This window comes from Camelus dromedarius, chromosome 3 (assembly GCF_036321535.1).
Source record: "Camelus dromedarius isolate mCamDro1 chromosome 3, mCamDro1.pat, whole genome shotgun sequence".
Classification (NCBI taxonomy): Eukaryota; Metazoa; Chordata; class Mammalia; order Artiodactyla; family Camelidae; genus Camelus; species Camelus dromedarius.
In genome coordinates, this window is record NC_087438.1 from 46,445,630 (window position 1) to 46,466,627 (window position 20,998).

A 20,998-nucleotide genomic window follows, 5' to 3' on the forward strand; every position below is an offset into this window, starting at 1 on the left:
TGACTTGGAACTTGTTTCCCTGGGCGTGTTTCTTCATAAAGTACTAAGAATGCCTCTTGACCAGCCCTTAATAACTGGGCACTCGTTTAAGTGACCTGAACTTGTCGGATTAGGCGTCCAAAGTAATCCTGGTGACAGGACGCCCCTGAACAACAACCAGAAAGCGAGATGACAGACAAGGCGAAGCTTTCCACACTAATACACACCCATTAAACACCGAACTGAGAACATCGCTTCAGAACGACGACCCGTCTGAAAGTTAAAAAAGTAACACAAGGTGACACAGCCACCACTGAAAAAACCCCGCTTCCGGTACCAGCCAGAGGTCACGTGATAGGGCGGGGCGCGGCGCCGACCAGCCCGCGAGCCCTGCCTTGCGCAGCTTCCCTGGGGCGGGCTCTAGCCCGACCGACGTAACAGGGTCCCCGCCTATCCCGGAAGTGGGGCGGAGCTTCTGAAGCGTCGGCCCTCAGTGGACGGAAGTAGCTGTTGGAGGCTTTAAGGTAGCTTTAAATTCCTGCTGCCTTGGGAGGTCGCCCCTTTCAGCTGGAGTCGGGCTCCGCGCGACGGATGGCTGTGGACGTGAAGTCGCGAGCAAAGCGTTATGAAAAACTGGACTTCCTCGGGGAGGGACAGGTGAGGCTCGGGTGGGGGCTTGGAGGGCCCTGAGCTGGGGGCGCCGGGCCGCCTCACACTCTCAGGTTTTCTCGTGGAACCAGTGGACGACGGGCCACGCTACTCGTTCTCTTTGGGCGAGGCTGCCCAGACGCCTCTGCTGCCCTGCCCCTCTGTAGGACAGAGGCCTGAGCGGCCCTGTCCGAAGAATAGTCTGGAACGGGACGTGGACGGCCCCACCACGTTTGAAGCCGCCGCAAGTTTGCTCCAAGAACCCTGGGTTCCTTGTTTCCTCAAATCTAAAAAAAAGTAAGACAAACACAATACAAAAAATTCTCACAAACTTGTTATTTCTGTTTTTCTCTCTAGTTTGCCACGGTTTACAAGGCCAGAGACAAGAACACCAATCAAATTGTCGCCATTAAGAAAGTGAGTTACAGTTTGTTTTTTCTTGAGTCTCCTTGAAGATGTCTGTACGTGTGAGCTTAATGGCTGGCGGTTTTACTAGTCTTGACCGTGCTCTGCTTGTGAGGAATTACTTATGTCATTTTCAAAGAAAATAGAATTTATTAGTGTCTCGTGTTCTAAGATGGAACTCGGGTTGAGCTAGTGTTTTGTGCCATTCATTGAAATGAAGAGGAAGCTGTATCAACGCAGACCTTGGCGAAGAGGACCAGTACTGCTCATTTGTCGGGTCCTCAGAACTACTTAATATCATGATCTTTCCAGGGCTCTACTTCTGCCTCACCTGCATCCACTCTCTGTATATCTGTGTTTTCTGAGTACAGATTTATTATGAAAGGCTTTCGTCAGCGTTAATGACAATGATTTGGTGCGTTTTAAAAAAATGATTTAAGTAGCTTTTCTACTTGCATTCATTCAAGAAACTTCGGTCATATTTAGCTAACTTTATTTATGCCAGGCACTTTCACCTACATTTTTTCATTTAACCGTCATAAAAGCCTTGTGAAGTAGGTAAAGTATCCCTGTTTACACTTGAGATTCCTGAGGCTAAGAGAGGTTAGATGACTTGTCAAGATGACACAGTAATTGGTAGAGCCAGGATTTAGATCCAGGTGTCCTGCTACCAGGTTGATTGCCCTTTCCCACACTACTGAAATCAGTAACGTTTCCAGGAGAGGCTGTTCTCACCTGTCGAGTCCTGTTGGTGGCATAGGTGACCTCCACCTTCCTATTGTTCGTGGTGCTGCTTTGAATCTGTTTCTCCTTCAAAATCCCTAACTCTTTTGAAGCATATCCCCCTCATTTACTTAACACCCTCTCTTCCTCACAATTATTCCTGCTGTTTTTATCTTTTTTTTACTTTCTCTTGCTTCTCTCATACCATTTTCCACTTTATGTTCTGTAATCCAAGGCCATAGGTAACTCCCTTAACTGTTCTAATCCTTTCTAAAGTTATCTTTTTGATTCTACTCCTGGTTCACTTTATTCTAGCCACACTGACCTTTCTGTCCCTTGAATACATTAAATTCATTCCAGTCCCAAGATCACTGCATTTGCTTTGCCTTCTGCATATATTTTTACTCTAAAACTTGGTATGGCTGATTATTTATCATTTAGATCTCATTCAGATGTCTCCTGCACATTGAGGCTTTTGCTGGTCATGCTAAAACAGGTATGCCTCTCTCCTTCCCTAGCATTCTTTGTTGTTTTTCTCTATTATCCTCACAGCATATATCAAAATGTAAAATCCTCTTATCTATGAGTTTATTTTCTGTTCATTACCACTCAAATTGTATTTAGGACTGTGGCTTGTACATTTGGAAACACTCATTAAAAATGTATTGACTGACTAATACTATCTCTTCAAACTGTTGGTGTATAGAGTTCTGTAGTCTTCTAAAAATCCTAATGGATTTGCTTGCTTTTATTGTAAACTGGGATTTAGAATCCATCCTATTTGTCTGTGATAGACTTTTACCCTTTGAAAGGGACTCATAGTGGAATATTCTTTTCCATTTCATTTTTATTTCAAATAGTACATCTTCGTGGTTTTATGGAATATAACCTTTGAAAATTGTGAATTGCTGTCTGGTACACCTGAAACTTACATGTTCTACATCAATTCTACCTCAAAAAAAACCAGAAATATTTCTCCTTCTACCAAACTAAATTATTTCTCAAAATAGTTTTGTTTTTTTTTTAAGTCAATCAGCCAACCATTCATGTCTCCTCACTCCTAGTTGTCATCCTTGGAGCAGTCCTGCAATCATTTTCAACTCTAAAACTATTTCCTCTGGTATTTACCTCCATTTCTTAAGATAATATGCTTATGTCATTTTTTTCTTGCGTGGTCTCCCTCCCCAGATTTAGACATTATCTATACTTCCTACTGTAAACATTGAGGATTTAGTACTTGTACAACTTCACCTCCCAACACTTAACTTCTACTCCCACTTATTTACTGACATGTTTAATTTTATAAAGAAGGAATAATAAGCTATGTGTTCTGTATTCTTTCTTTTTGTGTGTGTGTGTTCTGTATTCTTTCATCTGTTGTATCTTGGACTTTTAAAATATCTTTTAAAGGATCTATCTTATCCTTTTAAGAAGATTGTATTGAATTTATGTTTCCCAGTTTATTTAACCCATCCGCTATTGGTGTCCTTTTGAAGCATTTCTCATTTTTCAGTATTTGTTTTATGTATCTCAACAGTGTATAGTATTGTATACTTTTAAACTCTTTATATAAACATATATATACGTGTGTGTGTGTGTGTGTATGATATTCTGCAACTTGTTTTTCTAAATCAGTTATTTCTGAAATCTTCCACATTGACACATGTAGATCTGGTTTATTTATGCTATTGATGATCAGATTCTGTTATGTGACCACACTAAAGTTAGTCTGTCCAAACTCTGGCTGATAAACATTTATGCTGTTTTGTTTTTTAATATTTTCTTCTAATACAGCCCTATACATTTATGAGTTTCTCGAGAGAATGTGTCTGTAGTTGAAACCAGTTATAAATTGTTGCTGCATAGAGAATACACAACATCAGCATTACCAGATATTGTCAAATTGCTCGCTAAAAATGGTTGGATCATTTTAACTGCCGCCACACTCTCACCATCTTTGTATTGTCAGACTTTGCAACATTTGTCAGTTAGATGGATCAAAAATGGTATATATTTTTTTTCAAATAATATTTTTCTATGAGATTGGTCATCTTTTCTTAGATTTATTAAACTTTCTCCTACGTGTTTTTCTGTTAGGTTGTTTGAATTTTTTTCTTTCCTATTGACTTTGTGAAATTCTTTAAATATTCTAGATATTGATCCTTGTCAGAAATAGTCTTTGCAGATATCGTTGTTGATGGAAATAATAACTAATCTGTATTAAGAATAGAAGAGAGTGTTATTTGAGCCAAACTGAGGATTGTAGCCTGGGAGACAGTCGTTCAGGTGGCTCTGAGGAACTGTTTGGAAGAAGTATGGTTTTCAGCATAGCTTTATATCTTGTCAGATGAAAGGTCATCAGGCATGATGGGGGAACATTCCTTCAAAGTTTCAAAAAAGAAAAAGACAGATAAGCAACAGACAGATCAGCATGAACACAGTGAGTCAGCATGGCCTTGGTTCCCAGGAAGGGAGCCTTATCATCAAAGGATTACTACTATTGAAGTCCCAGGAAGGGAGACATTTATCCCTCTTAGTTAGGTATGAGAATGGCATTATGGTTATGTAAGAAAATGTCCATGTTTTAGAGATGCTTACTTAAGTATATAGGGGTGAAATGTCATGAAGTCTGGAATTAAAAAAAAAAAAATTCAGCCAGCAAAAAGGAGAGGGTGAATGAATGAAATAAGTGTGGCAAAATATTGGTAATTGTTGAATCTGGGTGATGAAGTAGATGGCTTCATGAAATTAGTCTATATTATGTTTAGAAAATGTTGTAATGTTTTAAATTATGTGTTCTTAGCTCCTTACTATTCTGTGTAGAGTTTAGAATTCGTTTGTCAATGTCTGTGAAAAGTGCTATTGTACTTTTACATTTAGTTGCATTAAATTCAGAGAATTGGCATATTTGACATATTTATGATAGAGTCTTCCTAGCCATGAACATGCTATCTGTGTTTATTTTCATTGCATTTTTAACCATGTTTTAAGTGTTTTATAGTGTTCTTCTTGGATAGCTTTATACATCTCTTGTTGGCTTTATTCCTAAGTGCCTTATATTTTTTGGTGCTATAATAAATAGCTTATCTTTAAATACAAAGTTGTGTTTGTAGTATATTGGTGAAGAATATTGTTAAGGTAGAATAGCTGTGTTTTTCTGAAGTAGGAGTTTTTGGGTTTGGGTGGTTTTTTTTTTTTTTTTTTTTTGTATTCTTGATTACATTTAGTCATTGAATAAAGTAGTAAGAGAATGTTCTCTAACCTAGTAGTCTGTTTTGTGTAAGACTGAATCTATTAATGCAATTTTATATTCTTATTCACAGTAACAACAGTTTAAAACTATTTATATCCATCACAATTTGTAATTTTTCTTTTTGAAAAATGTGATCTGTGGGAGCATATTATATTATTGGGCATATTGAGCGTATTATTTAATATGTTTCATATTTCCTCCCAAACAGGCTAACTTGAAGTGCTCTTTTTTTTTTTTTTGAAGTGCTTTTTTTGTGTATTAGTCAGTATGCCTTTAATTCTTTGTTCCACATTTAATCTTACAGAGATAAAAGGAGATGTTTATTTTCTTAATTCCATTATTGGAATGTGTAATTCAAAACTTAAGAGCCAGGGAATGATAGGTACTTGATACTTTCTTATACTTTTAATTTCGTGCTTTCTAATTCATGATTCCCACTCCCTTGCCTGCTAATACTAGCTACATGTGAGTTGCTACATGTTTTTGCTATGACAGAGTTTTTGAAGTGTTTATGTATTATGTATTAAGTCTAAATAATTTAATACTTTTTTAATGTGTTTCTTTGTTTTTTCCTCAACCAGATAAAACTTGGACATAGATCAGAAGCTAAAGATGGTAAGTATTTCATGTAATCTGACAGAATGGGATAGGCTTTTATTCCCACTGAGCAAAAGAACAAAGTATTAATTAAAGTTAACAGTGGTTTTGAATACAGTTATTGGTCCCAGAAGAGTAAAGATAGCCTCAGAATAGAGAGGATATTTGTGATTTCCATCATTTGGGTGTTCAGAGAAACATTTGAGACACCTAAGTAGATTGAAGACAGCACAGTTCTTAGCGACTTGCCTTGATATCTTCATTACTGTTTGAGGCGTTATAATAAGCCATTGTTTCTTCTTTTTCTGAGCTTCTGATTACTTTGAAAATTCAGGATGCACGGAAGAACACAAAGCTTACCATGGAATAGATATATTGAGGGGAAAGTTTCCTTTATCCCTCCTTTCAAAGCCTTGTTTGCTAGAGTGCTAAGTCCTATTTAGTCATCAAGAAATAGTTCCTATAAAAAGGACCCATCATCTCTGTAACAACTAGTACTAGATCTTATATTAAATTTTGGGTTCTATCCTTCCTATTGGGAAAGGTGCTATCTAATCACTAGTTTGCTGTTAGCATAAATAACATGCCACTAATATTCATAGGGCAAGAAAAGGGAAGCTATTGACTTCACAGCTGTGTGCTACCCACTTATTCATATTACTCCAGCAATTTTCAGATCTGATATCTTACAGATAAAGTGAATACTTTCTTCACCATTTATCATACTCTGTGTTAAACTACTTTAAAAATAAAGCAGTATAAAATGGAAACAGGTATTTTTAACATGAGAATTGTTAAACTAGCCCTTATTTTTCTGAAGAATGTTCATTGCTCTTTCCTCAGGGACTGACCTTTCCCAAAACATATGTTTGTAAGGAGGTTTGAGATTTCAGAATTATTTCTCATTGTTCCTTTGCCTTTTTATGTAGGTATAAATAGAACAGCCTTAAGAGAAATAAAGTTATTACAGGAGCTAAGTCATCCAAATATAATTGGGGTGAGTATAACCTAAGTTGTTTCTGGGATTTGAGACCCTGCCTTTTCTGAATATGGTAGATGTTGACTGAAGGCTCAGCAAGATGAGATTTTTTGGCTAACTTTCAAAAAGGCTGAAACATATTTTCTATCCTAATAGTTCCTGTAGGCAGTGACTTTAAAACTATACAGTTGATGAAATAAATTCAATATTGGCATACAGGCTAATTTTGTCAGAAATCACTTTGAAGCCAAGAGAGAGCTCTAGCATGTGTAAGACCTTAAGCAAGTTCCCTTGAACTCTGTGCCATAGTCCTTACCTCATAGGGTTGTTGTGAGACTAGCTCACTGAATACATGTGAAGTACCTGGGATAGTGCCTGGCATAGAGAACACATTCATTCAGTGACTGATAGCTGCCAATGCTATTTGTAAGATTTTCTTAAGTACTAAGGTTGGGAATTTTTCTGACTTAGGTGAGATATTCATTAATTCATTTCTTAATTGTAACTCCCAAAATGTGGGGGAGAGCTTATTTAGTGATTTTTTTTTTAATAAGGAAGTTTAATAATTTGTGTTTAAAAGTATGAATTCCTAGCCAAAAAGAGGATAAATATTAAATTATTTCAGCTTTATGGGAAATTTTCCACAGTCCCAAATGCTTATTTAAATTTTTAAAAATTACTTCAATTGTATGATACTGTCAAGTATTTAATAGAGAATCATATTTTGATTTTTTTTTTTTTATTTTGCTTTGCAGCTCCTTGATGCTTTTGGACATAAATCTAACATTAGCCTTGTCTTTGATTTTATGGAAACTGATCTAGAGGTAAGATTAAGATTCCTGTAGGAATTTTTTTCTGTTTATCAAAAGAGAATCTGAATGTTTATTTTCTACCTTTGAAGACAGTGGTAGTCAAAGAATGTTTAATTTTATTGAAATACGGGATGTACTTTTAAGTCTAGGCCCTTCTGAATCATGTAGCCATATTCCCAGTGTTAAATACAAAGAGTTGGATTTCAGTAACATTTCTGCCTACCGAATTCCCTAAACCTTATTGGCATTATTTTTAGAAAAATGAGTGTTTGGTTTTTGAGAACTTGGAACTTCTTTGTGATATTATCACAGAGTATCATCCTTTTGAAAGCCAGGTTCCTATTTGAGAAAAAATAGATCTTATGCTTTTCATTAATATTAATTGAATCTCAAAAACTGACAATCCAAGGATGTGGTACATCTGGAATTCTCATACCCTGCTGATGAGAGTGCAAAATGATACAGCCACTTTGGAAAACGGTTTGGCAGTTTCTTATTCCTATACAGTTAAACATACACTTAAAGATTTGATCTAGCAAATACCACTGCTAGGTATTTATCCAAGAGAAACATGTCAACACAGATGTTTAGCTTTATTCATAATTGCCCAAACTATAAATAACCCAAACAGCATTCATCAAATAAACATACAAACTGGTACATTCATACAATGGAATAAATACTATTTGAGAAGAAAAAGAAATGAACTAATAACATATGCAACAGTATAGATGAGTCTCAAATACATTATACTAAATGAAAGAAAACAGGCTCAGAAAACTGTGTATATTGTATGATTCCATGTATATAATTTTCTGGAAAAGGCAAAACTAAAGGAACAGAAATGAGATCAGTGGTTGCTGGAGTGGAAGTAGAGGGGAGGATTGAGTAGAAAGAGGCCTGAGGGAATTTGGGGGGTTATAAAACTGTGTCTTGATTATGGTAGTGATTACACAAGTGGATGTGTTTGATAAAACTTATAAAACTGTGTGCTAAAAAGGGTAAATTTTGCCTAAATATTTTTTTAAAAGAAAATGTGAATTTTTAACTCATTTAACTGATGAGTCTAGGAATAGATTGACTTGAGTGCCAGCTCACAAATAATGCCAACAGAACTCGGTCTTGCACTTAAGTTCACTATTTTCTTCTCTGTTGCCTTCATTCATGAGCTGTTTCTCAATATAGTGGCTCACGCACTTACAGGCTTTTATCCTTAGAGTTTAGTAATCCCTGAGGAAGGAAAGTGCTTTGTTCCCTTTGAGTCTAGCACAAGTATTTGGCTTGGCTTGGCTCACATAACCATCCCTGAACCAGTTTTCTGGAAAGCAGGCTGCAGTGTGGTGACTGACTCTGCCTGGGTCATGTGTCTACCTCTGGAGGCCACAGGTAGTGGTCAGTCCTGTTTAACCATGTGTACTAGTCTGAGAACAGGTGGTTTCCCAAAGGAATGTTGAATACTATTATCAAAAGGGGCTGTATATCCTGGGACAAGTGAAAACTTATGTGGCTGCCTAAAAACAAAGCAGTAGGAGACAAAGCACTACTTTCTTTCTAAACCAAAGGTACTTTCCCTAACCACGTAACTGGAAATTCTGTCAGAGCTTCTTAAGGAGAGTTAGGCAGCCTCTCTTGAGATTATCCTCTATGACTAAATCCATTTTATGTCCAAAAAGGTTTTATATAGTGAAGTTTATGTGGAATAATAAAGCATATTTGTATAATGTATACCTGCTTTACAGGTTATAATAAAGGATAATAGTCTTGTACTGACACCATCACACATCAAAGCCTACATGTTGATGACTCTTCAAGGATTAGAATATTTACATCAACATTGGATTCTACATAGGGTAAGGTTTTTAACCAAGTATGATTGCTTCTTTGTGATATAGTCAAGTTTTATGTAACCAATTTACTATGTAAATGGACTGAGTAGGTCAATTGTTAGAGAGAGAGCTGGGCCATTTTATCCCACCTTCTTCCTCTGTGTGCGTCTTTCAGTTCCACCAGGTGGTATTGTGAGAACTCTAAATTACTATGTGAAATTTAGAAATGGAAGAGACCCAGTCCTTCATTTTTTTCATAGATTAATATCTAAGTTCCTGACCAAAATTATGTATTTTTTTCAAGGTTAGTTGCTGATAACTGACAAGAGTATTAGAACCTAGATATTTTGGCTTTAAGTCCAGTGTTCCTTCTGCTACACTTTTGTAATGGGGGCGGGAGGAGGGGGCAGTGAGTCTGGATTAAATTATACAATGCAAAAATGCCTTTGCAAAAATATTTCTAGTAGCTCTAAGATTCTGTGAAGTAGTGAAATAAAATTTCTGAAATGCCTGAGTCATTGTTAGGAACATTCAGCTATTAGAACAAAGCTGGTAATTTAGATAGGTAGATGTTCTTAGACACCCTATTAGATAAATAGCTGAAAATATATATAATTTGTAGTTAGTATTTCTCATACTTAAGCTTGGAATCCCTTTTAGGTTATTGCTAGTATCTTTTTAGCATTGATTTTGAAGACTGTGTTCCTCATTCATTCTAAATGTGTGATGCTTTATTTACTAAAGTTCATATATGTTGTTTTAACTTAGTAGCAGCAACTGTTTATTGAATTCTTACTATGAACCAGTCCTTACACTAAGCTTTTTACAGGAAATATTAAATTTAATCTCCATAGGAACGCTGTGAAGTATGTAAATTGAAGTTCAGTGAAATTCAGTACCTTGACCAAAAATCTCACTAAGTAATATGACCAATCTTATTTCACTTTGATAGGATTTTACATCAATGAAAAAATACTGGTTGTTGTTTAAATTTGGGGTGTTAGTCTGTTTCTGCTAAGTTTAAAGTTAAGCCAACTAAATGTGTCATTATGATATTCTCTTCTACCCTGCTTACGTGTTTGTTTAAAACCTCCATAATACAGGATCTAAAACCAAACAACTTGTTGCTAGATGAAAATGGAGTTCTGAAACTGGCAGATTTTGGCCTGGCCAAATCATTTGGGAGCCCCAATAGAGCTTACACACATCAGGTTGTAACCAGGTAAGAATTCCTTAAATAACTGATAGCTTATTGTGCAGGATATTAATCACAAATGAACCTCATTTGGCTTCTCTGAAATTTTGGCAGAGTTCAAGGATTATTGTTCTTATTTTATTAAAAATACAGCCCTTTTTATATTTTATGTATCTTAACAATGAAAAAATATACAGCCCTTCTTTCAGAGTTGAATTAACTCAGTTCTCAGATATTTACCTGGTAACTTTTGGAACTAGTTTATACTTCTTTTACAGTTTAGTTAGATAAGTTGGAACTTCAGTGGCTATTCTTTTACATAATTACCTCATTTTGGGGGCCTGTGTTTATCTTATTGGTCAGTCCTGATTTTATATTTTATATCTTTCAATGTGAATGAAAATTCTCTAAACAAAGCAGTGAATTTATATTTGGATTTTTCACATTATTGTATTTTCTGTGTATACTTTTTATATATAAAAACTAAAAGTCATATTAAATAGGTAGAAATGGTAGATTCTATAGTTATTGTCAGGATAGGATTTGTTAGTTTCCCAGACTTTCCTAAGGATCTGAGAAGATCTCCAGATTCTCTCTATCCTTTTAAATTACTTTGTGACCTTCTTCCAAATAGATCTCATTGAGTGTCAGTCACCTGAGCCCTGAATTAGAAGTAAAGGATGTAAGTAGTTGTTGATGTAATTTCTGGGAAGATTATAAGCCCATCATTCAGGAATTCTGGGAACTCAGGAAAATAGGGAGCTACATTCATGAGAATTGTCTACCAGTGGTTTTCATCTACCAATTTCTGGTGTTTTCTTTTCTTGTAAATAAAATGCTTCTAATAGGTCAAATTAAAATGAGAACTGAGAATTAATAATTTAGATTAGTGATGTGGCCATCTTATTGACCTAGACAAAAGCAGATTTGCTGGAGTGGTGAGATGAAAGACTGACAGAAAAGAGTTTAAGAGGATTAGGGAAGAGGAAGTGGAGACAGTAAGAACAGACAACCAGAGAATGAGAAGGTAACTGTTAGGGGAAGTAGGGTGTTTCTTTTTGTTGTTGTTTCTTTTTTAGTTTTTTAGTTTATTCTGTAAGGCTAGAGAAATAATGGTATGGTTGTCTTTTGATGGTGAAAAGTTCAGTAAGAGACAAAAAGTTGATGTAGGAGAAAGGAGAGAATTGCAGGAGCAATATCCTTGAAAATCGGCAAGAGAGCATGGTATTGAGCGCCCAAGTTGAGGGACTGGCTTTAAAAACAGTCAAGGATGGTTCATATGTAGTCACAGATGGGAAGGCAGATTGTGTGAGTACAAATGACTATAGGTGAGTCTGTAGAAATTTTCTTTTCAGGACTCGCATTTTTCAGTGAAGTAGAAATTAAGGTCATCAGCTGAGAGGAAGGACAGTATTGAGGGTTTCAGGAGAAAGATGATGTTAATCATCTGTAAGAGTGGAATAGTGAATGGACCAATGGTATATGTAATTTCCAGGCAGCAGTGTGGAACTACTTGGTTTTATAGTCAGTTTTTCTTAAGTTGATACATCCATAAAAGTGAATTTCATTAGTAGATGATGTTTCACTGAAGAGTGTTCTCTAAGAAACTTTATTCTAAAATGACAGTATTTCTTTTTGTTCTTCAGGTGGTATCGGGCCCCTGAGCTGCTGTTTGGAGCTAGAATGTATGGTGTAGGTGTGGACATGTGGGCTGTTGGCTGTATATTAGCAGAGTTGCTTCGAAGGGTAAGTACACACTTCAGTATTGTTATAGGTATTTGTTCTTATAATTTGTGTAAGAATTATCTTCCCAGAGATAGTTCCCAGAGAGGAGCACCATCCTCAAAACAAAAGCCAACAAACAGACCAGTTTAAAAAAAAACCCTTCCTAAGTGCAACCTTTTTATTAATGCTAATGTGAGATGAGAAGACCTCCCATTTAGGACAGTGAAGTTTTTATTATAGATCATTTCTGTGTTCTGAAGTATACCTGTAATAAAACCCTCATTGGATTATAATACGGTATTATTTCTACAGTAACTGAATGTGTTAGGATAAACTTCTGTACTCTGGGAACTTTTTTGTTTAGGCTGTTTAAATGTACACTTTTAGAGCTATGTAATACCAACCACTGCAGCTACAGCTCTGCATAACTTTAAATATTGTGGGAGAGAAGTATTTTAGTTCTGTTCAGGCAGAGCAGACATAATGATCCTATAGCATTTCCTTGACTGAGACCTTCTTACAATGGAACCACCTCTCCCTTTCCTCATTGGAGAGAAAAATACCAACGTGGAAAGTTTTCTCAAGCTATAGTTTAGTTTAGTCCTTCTCAATGATGAAAATAAAAGAATATTGGGGAATCCTACTGAAGCTGAGTTTTCTCTCCCTATATGCTGGATTCGAGCCCCAACTCTCCCTTTCCTTAAGCCTGTGTATTTAAAGAAATGTGAACCCAAAACAAAAATACAGCTGTTTTATTTCCTTGAGCATAGAAAATAGCTTCTGTACACTAGGGAGAAAAGTTACCTTCTTAAATGTCTTTTATATTTTAGTTCATTGTGAGTTTATGCATCATTTTGAGAAGCTCACCCTTGTGGATGCTTGTGGAAGAAACCCTCACATTTAAATTTGAAGATGATATAGGTGATCCCTGTGCTAGTAATGGGTCCTCTGAATCACCTGACATGACAGCTCTGCTACTCACAAGAACATAGAGTTTACTAGAAGTTTACATTTGAGAATCAAAAGCACATTTCATTCATGACCAAGACAGAAACAGAATTCTGTAGCCCATAATGTTATGACTGATCATTTCATTTAGAAAGTAAGTGGAGAGAGACTCAGACATAGAAAGCAAACTTATGGCTACCAAAGAGGAAAGAGGTGGAGAGGGATAAATCAGGAGTTTGGGATTGGCAGATATAAACTACTATGTATAAAATAGATGAACAACAAGGTCCCCACTGTATAGCGCAGGGAACTATGTTCAGTTTCTTGTCATAACTGGTAATGAAAAAGAATATGTGTGTAACTGAATCACTGTGCTCGACACCAGAAGCTAACACAACATTGTAAATCAACTATACTTCAATTTAAAAAAAAAACTAAGTGGAGAGGGACAGCAGTTGAGAATCGATGAGTTAGAAATTGTGGACCTAATTGAAATCATAGTTGGAGTCTTTATTAACTGTTAACATTGTTGGCATCATTAAGGTTGTGAAGAAAATGACAGGCAGCCCTAATTGGTGAAGAATTGTACTATTTTGCCATATTTTTGTCCTGTACAATTGAAGAAAAATATTTCCTGTTTTAAAATGCCCCTTTACTGATTTGAAAATACAATCCATGGAAATGCTATCACATAGTTCTGAATCTGTGGTGAGATCCTACAGTCCAAATGGATAATAATTGAAAGCAGGGTAATTCAAAAGATTTGCTAATAAGCATACAGTCTTTTTTAAAGTATTATTTTTCTTTTAGATAAATTTTATTAAAGGTTTAATAACTACTTAAGGTAGAAAACAGGAGTAACAGTAAGTAAGCCTGTATCCAACCAAAGCAGTCAGTATAGCATAAATCATTTTAGAAGCAAATTGATCTGCATTCTGAGTATCTTCCATATTGTTAAATGAAAAGGAATTAAGAAATATTTATACTAGTGGAGTACTTAAGTCCAGTACTGTGTTATGTAACATGAATGTACTTTTTAAATTTGTGATCTGTTTATGTTCTTCTTTTTTAAATCATGACTTGAGACAGGTAGTGATTAATAGAAAATCTAACCTTAGGATATTACCTACTGAGCAAATGCCATTATCTGGTCTAGACAGTTTTAAAGATAACCATTTTTGTTCATAAATAAAAAGTCTATGGTTTGAAGGAGACGTTTTATGCTTTATAATAAGGTCACTGGGCATCCTGTAGGCCTGCATTACATCATTCCCTGGAGACGATGTGTGGTACAAAGGTTTGCTCAGCCAGCAGCTGCCTGCCCTACTCTAACTTCATCCACATGGTGAGGATCCAGAGCTAATGGCTTGGCCTGCACTTGATCTTCAGCCATCTGACAGACCAGTGCTTCAGTTTAGCTGTATCAGCTCAGAACAGAGCTTCGATCAGTTTTTGCATAGGCTTTACACGGGCACTAGAGACTGAAGCATTTCAGTTATTCAAGAACTTGGTCATGCCTGTTACATAAATATCTGCCAATTTTGTACTATTTGATTTGTGATCCCTGCCTCCCTGTAAAGACATGAGAATGGAAAAATAAATTTCTGCAATGTTAGTTTTCTTAAAAAGATGAATCTCAACACAGTTTTAAAAGAGAATTCATGAGTGGAGTCATACTGAAAAGAACCAGAGAGGTTTCTCTTGGGTTCATTTATCTTAGTACTGCTGAACCCAGAACCTCTCTTCCTTTTAGGATTAATTGGATTCTTTTCCCCAAAACTAGAAAGTTTTCATTCATAGGCTTAGTCACAATTATATATTGGTAAAATTCTGATACCGTCTAAGAAGTTGTTATAGAACAGGAAAAAGAGAACAATAAAAACCACAGGCTGTTCTCTGGTTAAGCTTTGTGTTTGCAACAATGTTTGAATGTTATTTGAATATTGTGCAGTTATATTAAGTATGGATGGCCCACTCGCCTATATTCAGAACAAATGAAAATCAGTGAAACTATTAGCTGTTAAGAATGAGGTTGTAGAAGAGCTACCATATGAGCTTATTTTTCATCCCTGGAGATGGAGGAACACTATCTTGGGTTACCTACTGGACCCAGTACCTACTCATGACAGTGGATTTTTTTAGTCAATATTGCATTGTTGCTTAATACAATGAAGACATTTTGAAGTAAAGTGATAATTATATCTTAAGGATTTGTTTTTTTTTTTTGGTCTGGGGGAGGTAATCAGGTTAGGATTTTTAAGATCACAGGGCAAAAATCTGCCCTCCTGACAAATAATCTCTAAAAAGAAACAAACATCATTTTGAAACCAGGAGGGGCCTATAACACTATGCCAGAAGATAGGAAGAAATGAAGAAGACCAAAAGTCTTCAGAAAAGGATGCCAACTAGAGGCACATTTGGTTTGGCACTCAGAATCCTCAAGTTGCTTAGTAATGAAGGGCACCAGTGATCATTGATGGCAATAAGGAGGTGCAGGACTGAAAACAGAAGGGTTGGTTGAAAAACCTGTATATGGAGCAGTTAATACCAAGGTCTGCAACATAGCCAGATTACTTCCCTTCCCTCAGCTATACTTCCCCCTCACCTTGTTCCTCCATCTGAGAAGGGTTTATTCTCCAAGGAAACTGAATTAGGAATCTCTAGACATAGCCATCCTTAGACACAGTGGAGGTTTGGGGTGAGATGCTGAAACGAAAACATGCAGATTTCATAAAATATGCACACTAAACAGTGAAACCTCCAGCTTATTCCCTGCTCAGCTCCTAGAACCCTGGCAGCCAGTGTAATAACTCCTTTTAACCCAGGTAAAAGATAAAAGGATCCTTCACTGGAAAACTGAATGGTCCCAGAGAATAGACCCACAGGTAACTGGTATTAATCTCCCTGTCTAATCTTTCTGGAGTAAAGCCCATTAGTTAACAAGATCTCTTCAGAGATGTAATGCTTCTAATCAGCTTCTGAAGTACCTTACCCTTAAATATGAATGGTTAGCCAGTGATCACCAGATAGTTATCAAAGATTTTCATACATTTAGTGAATGCTTCCAACCCATAAGGATCACCAGATAATTGGCAAGGATCATCAGATATTTGATGAAAACATCAAACATGAAAGACGGACTGAAACAAACCAGAAAAGGAACTTAGAAAAAATAGAAACTATCAGGTAGCAGTAGAAAATTCATTCCCCTCTACCCCCGTCACATCTTCAGAGAACTGAGTGAATATACTGCATATGTAAAACAAGAACATGATGCTCTTTTACTAAAGGAACAATCAAAGAATAAAGGATACTTGAAATTTTTCAAATAGGAAAGCTAAAAGTAAACAAAAACAGTGGAAAAGTAAGCTAAAGAACTCTTTCATTAACTAGAACCAAAGGGTAAAAGAGATGGACTGTATGTAATAGAGAAAAGATAAAAAATTTAGCAGATTGATCCAGGAGTGATCTTAGAATATATTGCAAAGGAAAACAAAGAACATGGAGGATAGGAAATTCATAAAAACATAGTCCAGCATTGATGGATGTGAATAGATTGAAAATATGATGAAGATTTTACACAGTAAAGACCCCTGCCCAGGCACCTTGTGGAATTTCACAGGACCAGGAGATTCTTAAGAAAAAGCTTTTATTTCCACAGAGAGGAAGAATATGAAAAGCTCACACAGAAACCAAAAGGATTAGGGAAAAGATGGCACCGGACTTCTCAGCAGCAACATTGGAATCTGGAAGACAGCAGAACACATTGTGAAGGAAAATTATTTTCAACCTAGAATTCTGTGCACATTCATATTTTTAGATAGCTATGAGAATAAAGATAACTTATTACACTAAAAATTTGACATCCACTTCCTTTCTTAGGAAGTTATTGGAAGATGTGCTGTACTATAACATGAGACTAAATCAAGAGAAAGACATGGGATCAAGGGAACATGAGATTCAACACAGGAAAGAGCTGAATAGAATTCCCCATTTGGTAGTAGAGGAAAGTTCTGAGAATAACAGGTATGCATCAGGCCTAGAGAGCAACTAGTCCAGATTATAGCAGGTGGGATGAGGGCTTCAGCAGGGGAGGTCTCCAGGAAAAAAATGGAGCTGATGGATTTTGATACATTTGATCATTTAGAATATGATACTGAATACCTGAAATCTTAGGTACAAACTAAATTGCCAAAGGGGGGTGATGGGAGGAGTTGAGGAAGAAGGGCTAGAAAGTCATTATGTTAAGAAAAACCAAATTATTGTATGAGAAAGGAAACTTGATATTAGATCTTCACTGAACAAAAATTACATAGTTACAAATGGAGAGGTGTGATGGGCCAAAGGACCAATTTTATGCATGAGTCTATTCATTGTTTGAACACAATGCATGTATTAATTTAATACAAATAAAACATTTTTTAAAAAAAGTTCCATTTCCAAAGCAGCTCTTTTAGGGGAAAAAAAAAATCTTTTTTTGAGTAGTTAGTATTTTCAAACATGCAAAAGCACAGAGAGTAGTTAAATGAGCCTCTGTGTAGCCACCAACCACTTTCAACAGTTTTTAACACATGGCCAATTTTATCAGTATTCTCCCACACCACATTTTTTTTTTTTTTTGGCCACAAACCCCAGACATTCATATAATTTTGTTCATATATTACTGTTTCTCTAAAAGATAAGGATTTTTAAATCATAATCACAATACCATTATCATCTGATAGAAATGAATAAATCCTTGAACAAATGTTGAGTACCCAGTCTGTTCAGATTTCCCCAATTTTTCTCATAAATGTCTTTTATAATTGGTTTATTCAAATTGGAATCCAAAGTCTACACATTAGGCAGCTCATTTGAATTTACATTTCTTACATCAGACAAAAACACCCATTCTTAAAATCTGGTTAAATTGCAAGCTTGCCCACAAAACAAAGGTTATGATGATGACTGTCCCGTTCTTCATAACTGATAATCAATTTACACTGGTGGTCTGCAAAGTAGAAGATAGTCCTTTGAGGTATAAGACGAAAATGTGTCTAAAATTATTTATGAAATGTTATTTAATATTCCTTGTAGTTTCAATTTTTGTGCACATTTAATATACATAATAGCATACCATTATAAATATATAATTTAAATAGGGTTTGTATTAAGTATGGGTCCAATCAGAATATAGAAACCATACATTAATTTGAGGAGGGAAATTTAATATAAAGAATTATTAACTATAACAAGAGGTTGAAATAATGAGGGATTGGCTAATAAAAGTAAAGAGAACTCTGAAGAATATAGGAATAGCAGATATAAGGAGCCACTACCCTTATACCTGGGGTGACCCTAGGACTGAAGACAGAGCACCTAAGGAAGAGGACCCCCGGGCTGACATCTAGACCTCTTGAAGAGGGCACAGTGTGGCTCCCCAAATGACAGAGAAGCTGCTGTAGAGCTAATGGTAGCAGAACTTGCTGCCAATCTGCTCTCTAGAACATGTTGGAGATCTGTCCTCTAGGAAGCTGAGGAAAGCTGTTCAGGGCATTTCAGGTGCTGAGGAAAGCATTTCTCTGGTGACACTCTGCTACAGGACGCTTCTACAGGGGATTCTAGAGGGAACAGTTTTGCTTCTTGGTTGCAGTTTGCTTGCCTGGCAGACTCCTACAGCCCTCTCAGTTTCTAGAACCAGTACCAGGTTCCTACAGTGTGGTCAGTTCCTCCAGGGCCCAGCTCCAACAGTGCACAGAGGCCAGCAGCTTCCCTCTAGAATAAATGGGCAGTGTGGTACTCTACTCGGTTATCAGTGGCAGGATCTAATGCCACATCCAGTATACCTCAGACTACATTTTAATTTTTGTTACAGTTTACTTCTTATTAAATTTATAATATTTGTATAACAGCCATCACAAACCACGTTGAAGTATTTGCCTCTCACTTTTTCAGGTTCCTTTTTTGCCAGGAGATTCAGACCTTGACCAGCTAACAAGAATATTTGAAACTTTGGGCACACCAACTGAAGAACAGTGGCCTGTAAGCCTTCACATGTTTTCTTTGAAATTTAGTTAGAATTCTTTATAGTGCTGTCATGTGAATATTACTTTAAGAAATGTACTAATTGTCTTTTTTTTTTAGCAATGTACTAATTGTCTTAATTTACTAGTAATATATATCCAATGGAAAAATTTTTTAAAGTAAAGAGTTAAAATTGTCACAAAATGTTATAACTCACCGAGAAAAAAATGTGACAATGAGTGTGTATATGTCCATGAATAACTGAAAAATTGTGCTGAACACTGGAATTTGACACAACATTGTAAAATGATTATAAATCAATAAAAAATGTTAAAAAAAAAGTTAAAATTGTAATATACCATCTAGCCTCCTGTATACATGTAGCTCTCCCCAATCCTAGTAATTCCTAGGGTTAATCAGTATTACTTTGGTATAAAGCTTTGCTATAAGGATACACACACAAATACATAATTACATGTATACTTGTGATTTCTTTTGTTCTTTAACAAAAATGGGATCACCATGTAATTTTTTTTTTGCAACCACTTGCTCTTTTTACTTAATATTTATTATTGATCTTTTCCTTTTTAAGCTGTATAATACTTCATTTTATGAATGTTTCATGTTTATTAATATCTTGATGTATTTGGGTACATTTATTGAATTTTCATTAACACAATATTTTTTAATATGATATATTTTTAACACATTACATTGTCTACAAAAAAGAAATACTAAATCTGTGATAAACTTTACAACAATTTAAGTTGCAGAATTTTATATTATTCGAGTTTAGTAAAATTCTTACTCATTCTAAAAATTGTAGACCTTTTGGTTTTCCTTCCTATTGTAGCCTCATCTCCTGGGGAAAAAATGAATACTAGAAAATAATGGAAAAGAGAAATTTTAATTATACTTAGTGTGTGCCATTAATGGTAGGATTTTCATAGATTATATTTAATTCTCCCAGCAATCCTATTAAAGTAGATACTGTTATTCCCATTTACAGATGAGACAACTGAGGTTTAGTGAGGTTAAGTAACACCCAAAGCCACTCAGTGTCAGAGTTAGGACTGCAGTCTGGGTCTGTCTGATTCCAGAGCCATGTTCATAATATTTATTCTTTACTTTTCTCTTTGTTATGATTTTCTAAATAATAATTGCTTATTGATGTTTTCCTTGGATTTTTAAAAATTCTTATTTTGATTTACATGCAGAAAGGAGTAATACAGATATATATCCCTTGTACCCTTCACCCAGCTCCCCACAATGGTAACATCTTGCAAAATTAGTGTAAATCACAACCAGCATGCAACATTGATTCAGTTAATATACAGGACATCACCACAAAGAGCCCTCATGTTGCCCTTTTTCAGTCACGCCCACTTTCCTTTCACTCCCACCCCTTCTTTAACCCCTGGCTGTCACTAATATGTTCTCCATTTCTATAACTTTGTCATATCAAGAATGTTATAAATGGACTCATATAATATGTAAGCGTTTGGGATTGACTTTTTTTCACATTCAGCATAATTCTCCGGAGATTGATTCAGGTTGTGTGTATGAATAATTAGTTGCTTTTTATTGCTGAGTGGTATGAATGTGCCAGTTTGTCTAACTATTCACTCATTGAAGGATATATGCAGTTTCTAGTTTGGGGCTATTACAAATAAAAATACTTTAAACATTCACGTGCAGGTTTTTGTATAAGCATAAGTCTTTATTTCTCTGGTATAAATGCCCAGGATAAATGCTGACTCACATGATAGTTGCATATTTAGCTTGAGAAACTGCCGAACTGCTTTCCAGAGGAGCTGTACCATTTTATATTCTCACCAGCAATATATGTAATCTACTTTCTCTGCATCCTCTCCAGCATTTGGTGTTGTCACTTTTTTAAGCATT

The 20,998-nt window shown here is 35.8% G+C and overlaps 1 protein-coding gene across 2 annotated transcripts in view; it reads left to right on the forward strand.

Moving 5' to 3' along the window:
• The first annotated feature begins 443 nt into the window (after positions 1-443).
• CDK7 (cyclin dependent kinase 7) overlaps positions 444-20,998 on the forward strand; it is a 33,972-nt gene continuing 13,417 nt past the window's right edge. Inside the window, exons 1-9 of one of the 2 annotated variants that reach the window (XM_031446373.2) lie at positions 444-636; positions 985-1,044; positions 5,590-5,623; positions 6,535-6,602; positions 7,340-7,408; positions 9,136-9,246; positions 10,326-10,444; positions 12,064-12,163; positions 19,025-19,111. In XM_031446373.2, the coding sequence (XP_031302233.1) occupies positions 571-636; positions 985-1,044; positions 5,590-5,623; positions 6,535-6,602; positions 7,340-7,408; positions 9,136-9,246; positions 10,326-10,444; positions 12,064-12,163; positions 19,025-19,111 (714 nt within the window). In that variant the 5' untranslated portion in view covers positions 444-570. The remainder of the gene's footprint in view (positions 637-984; positions 1,045-5,589; positions 5,624-6,534; positions 6,603-7,339; positions 7,409-9,135; positions 9,247-10,325; positions 10,445-12,063; positions 12,164-19,024; positions 19,112-20,998) is intronic. The other variant, XM_010974954.3, reaches the window with a different exon arrangement.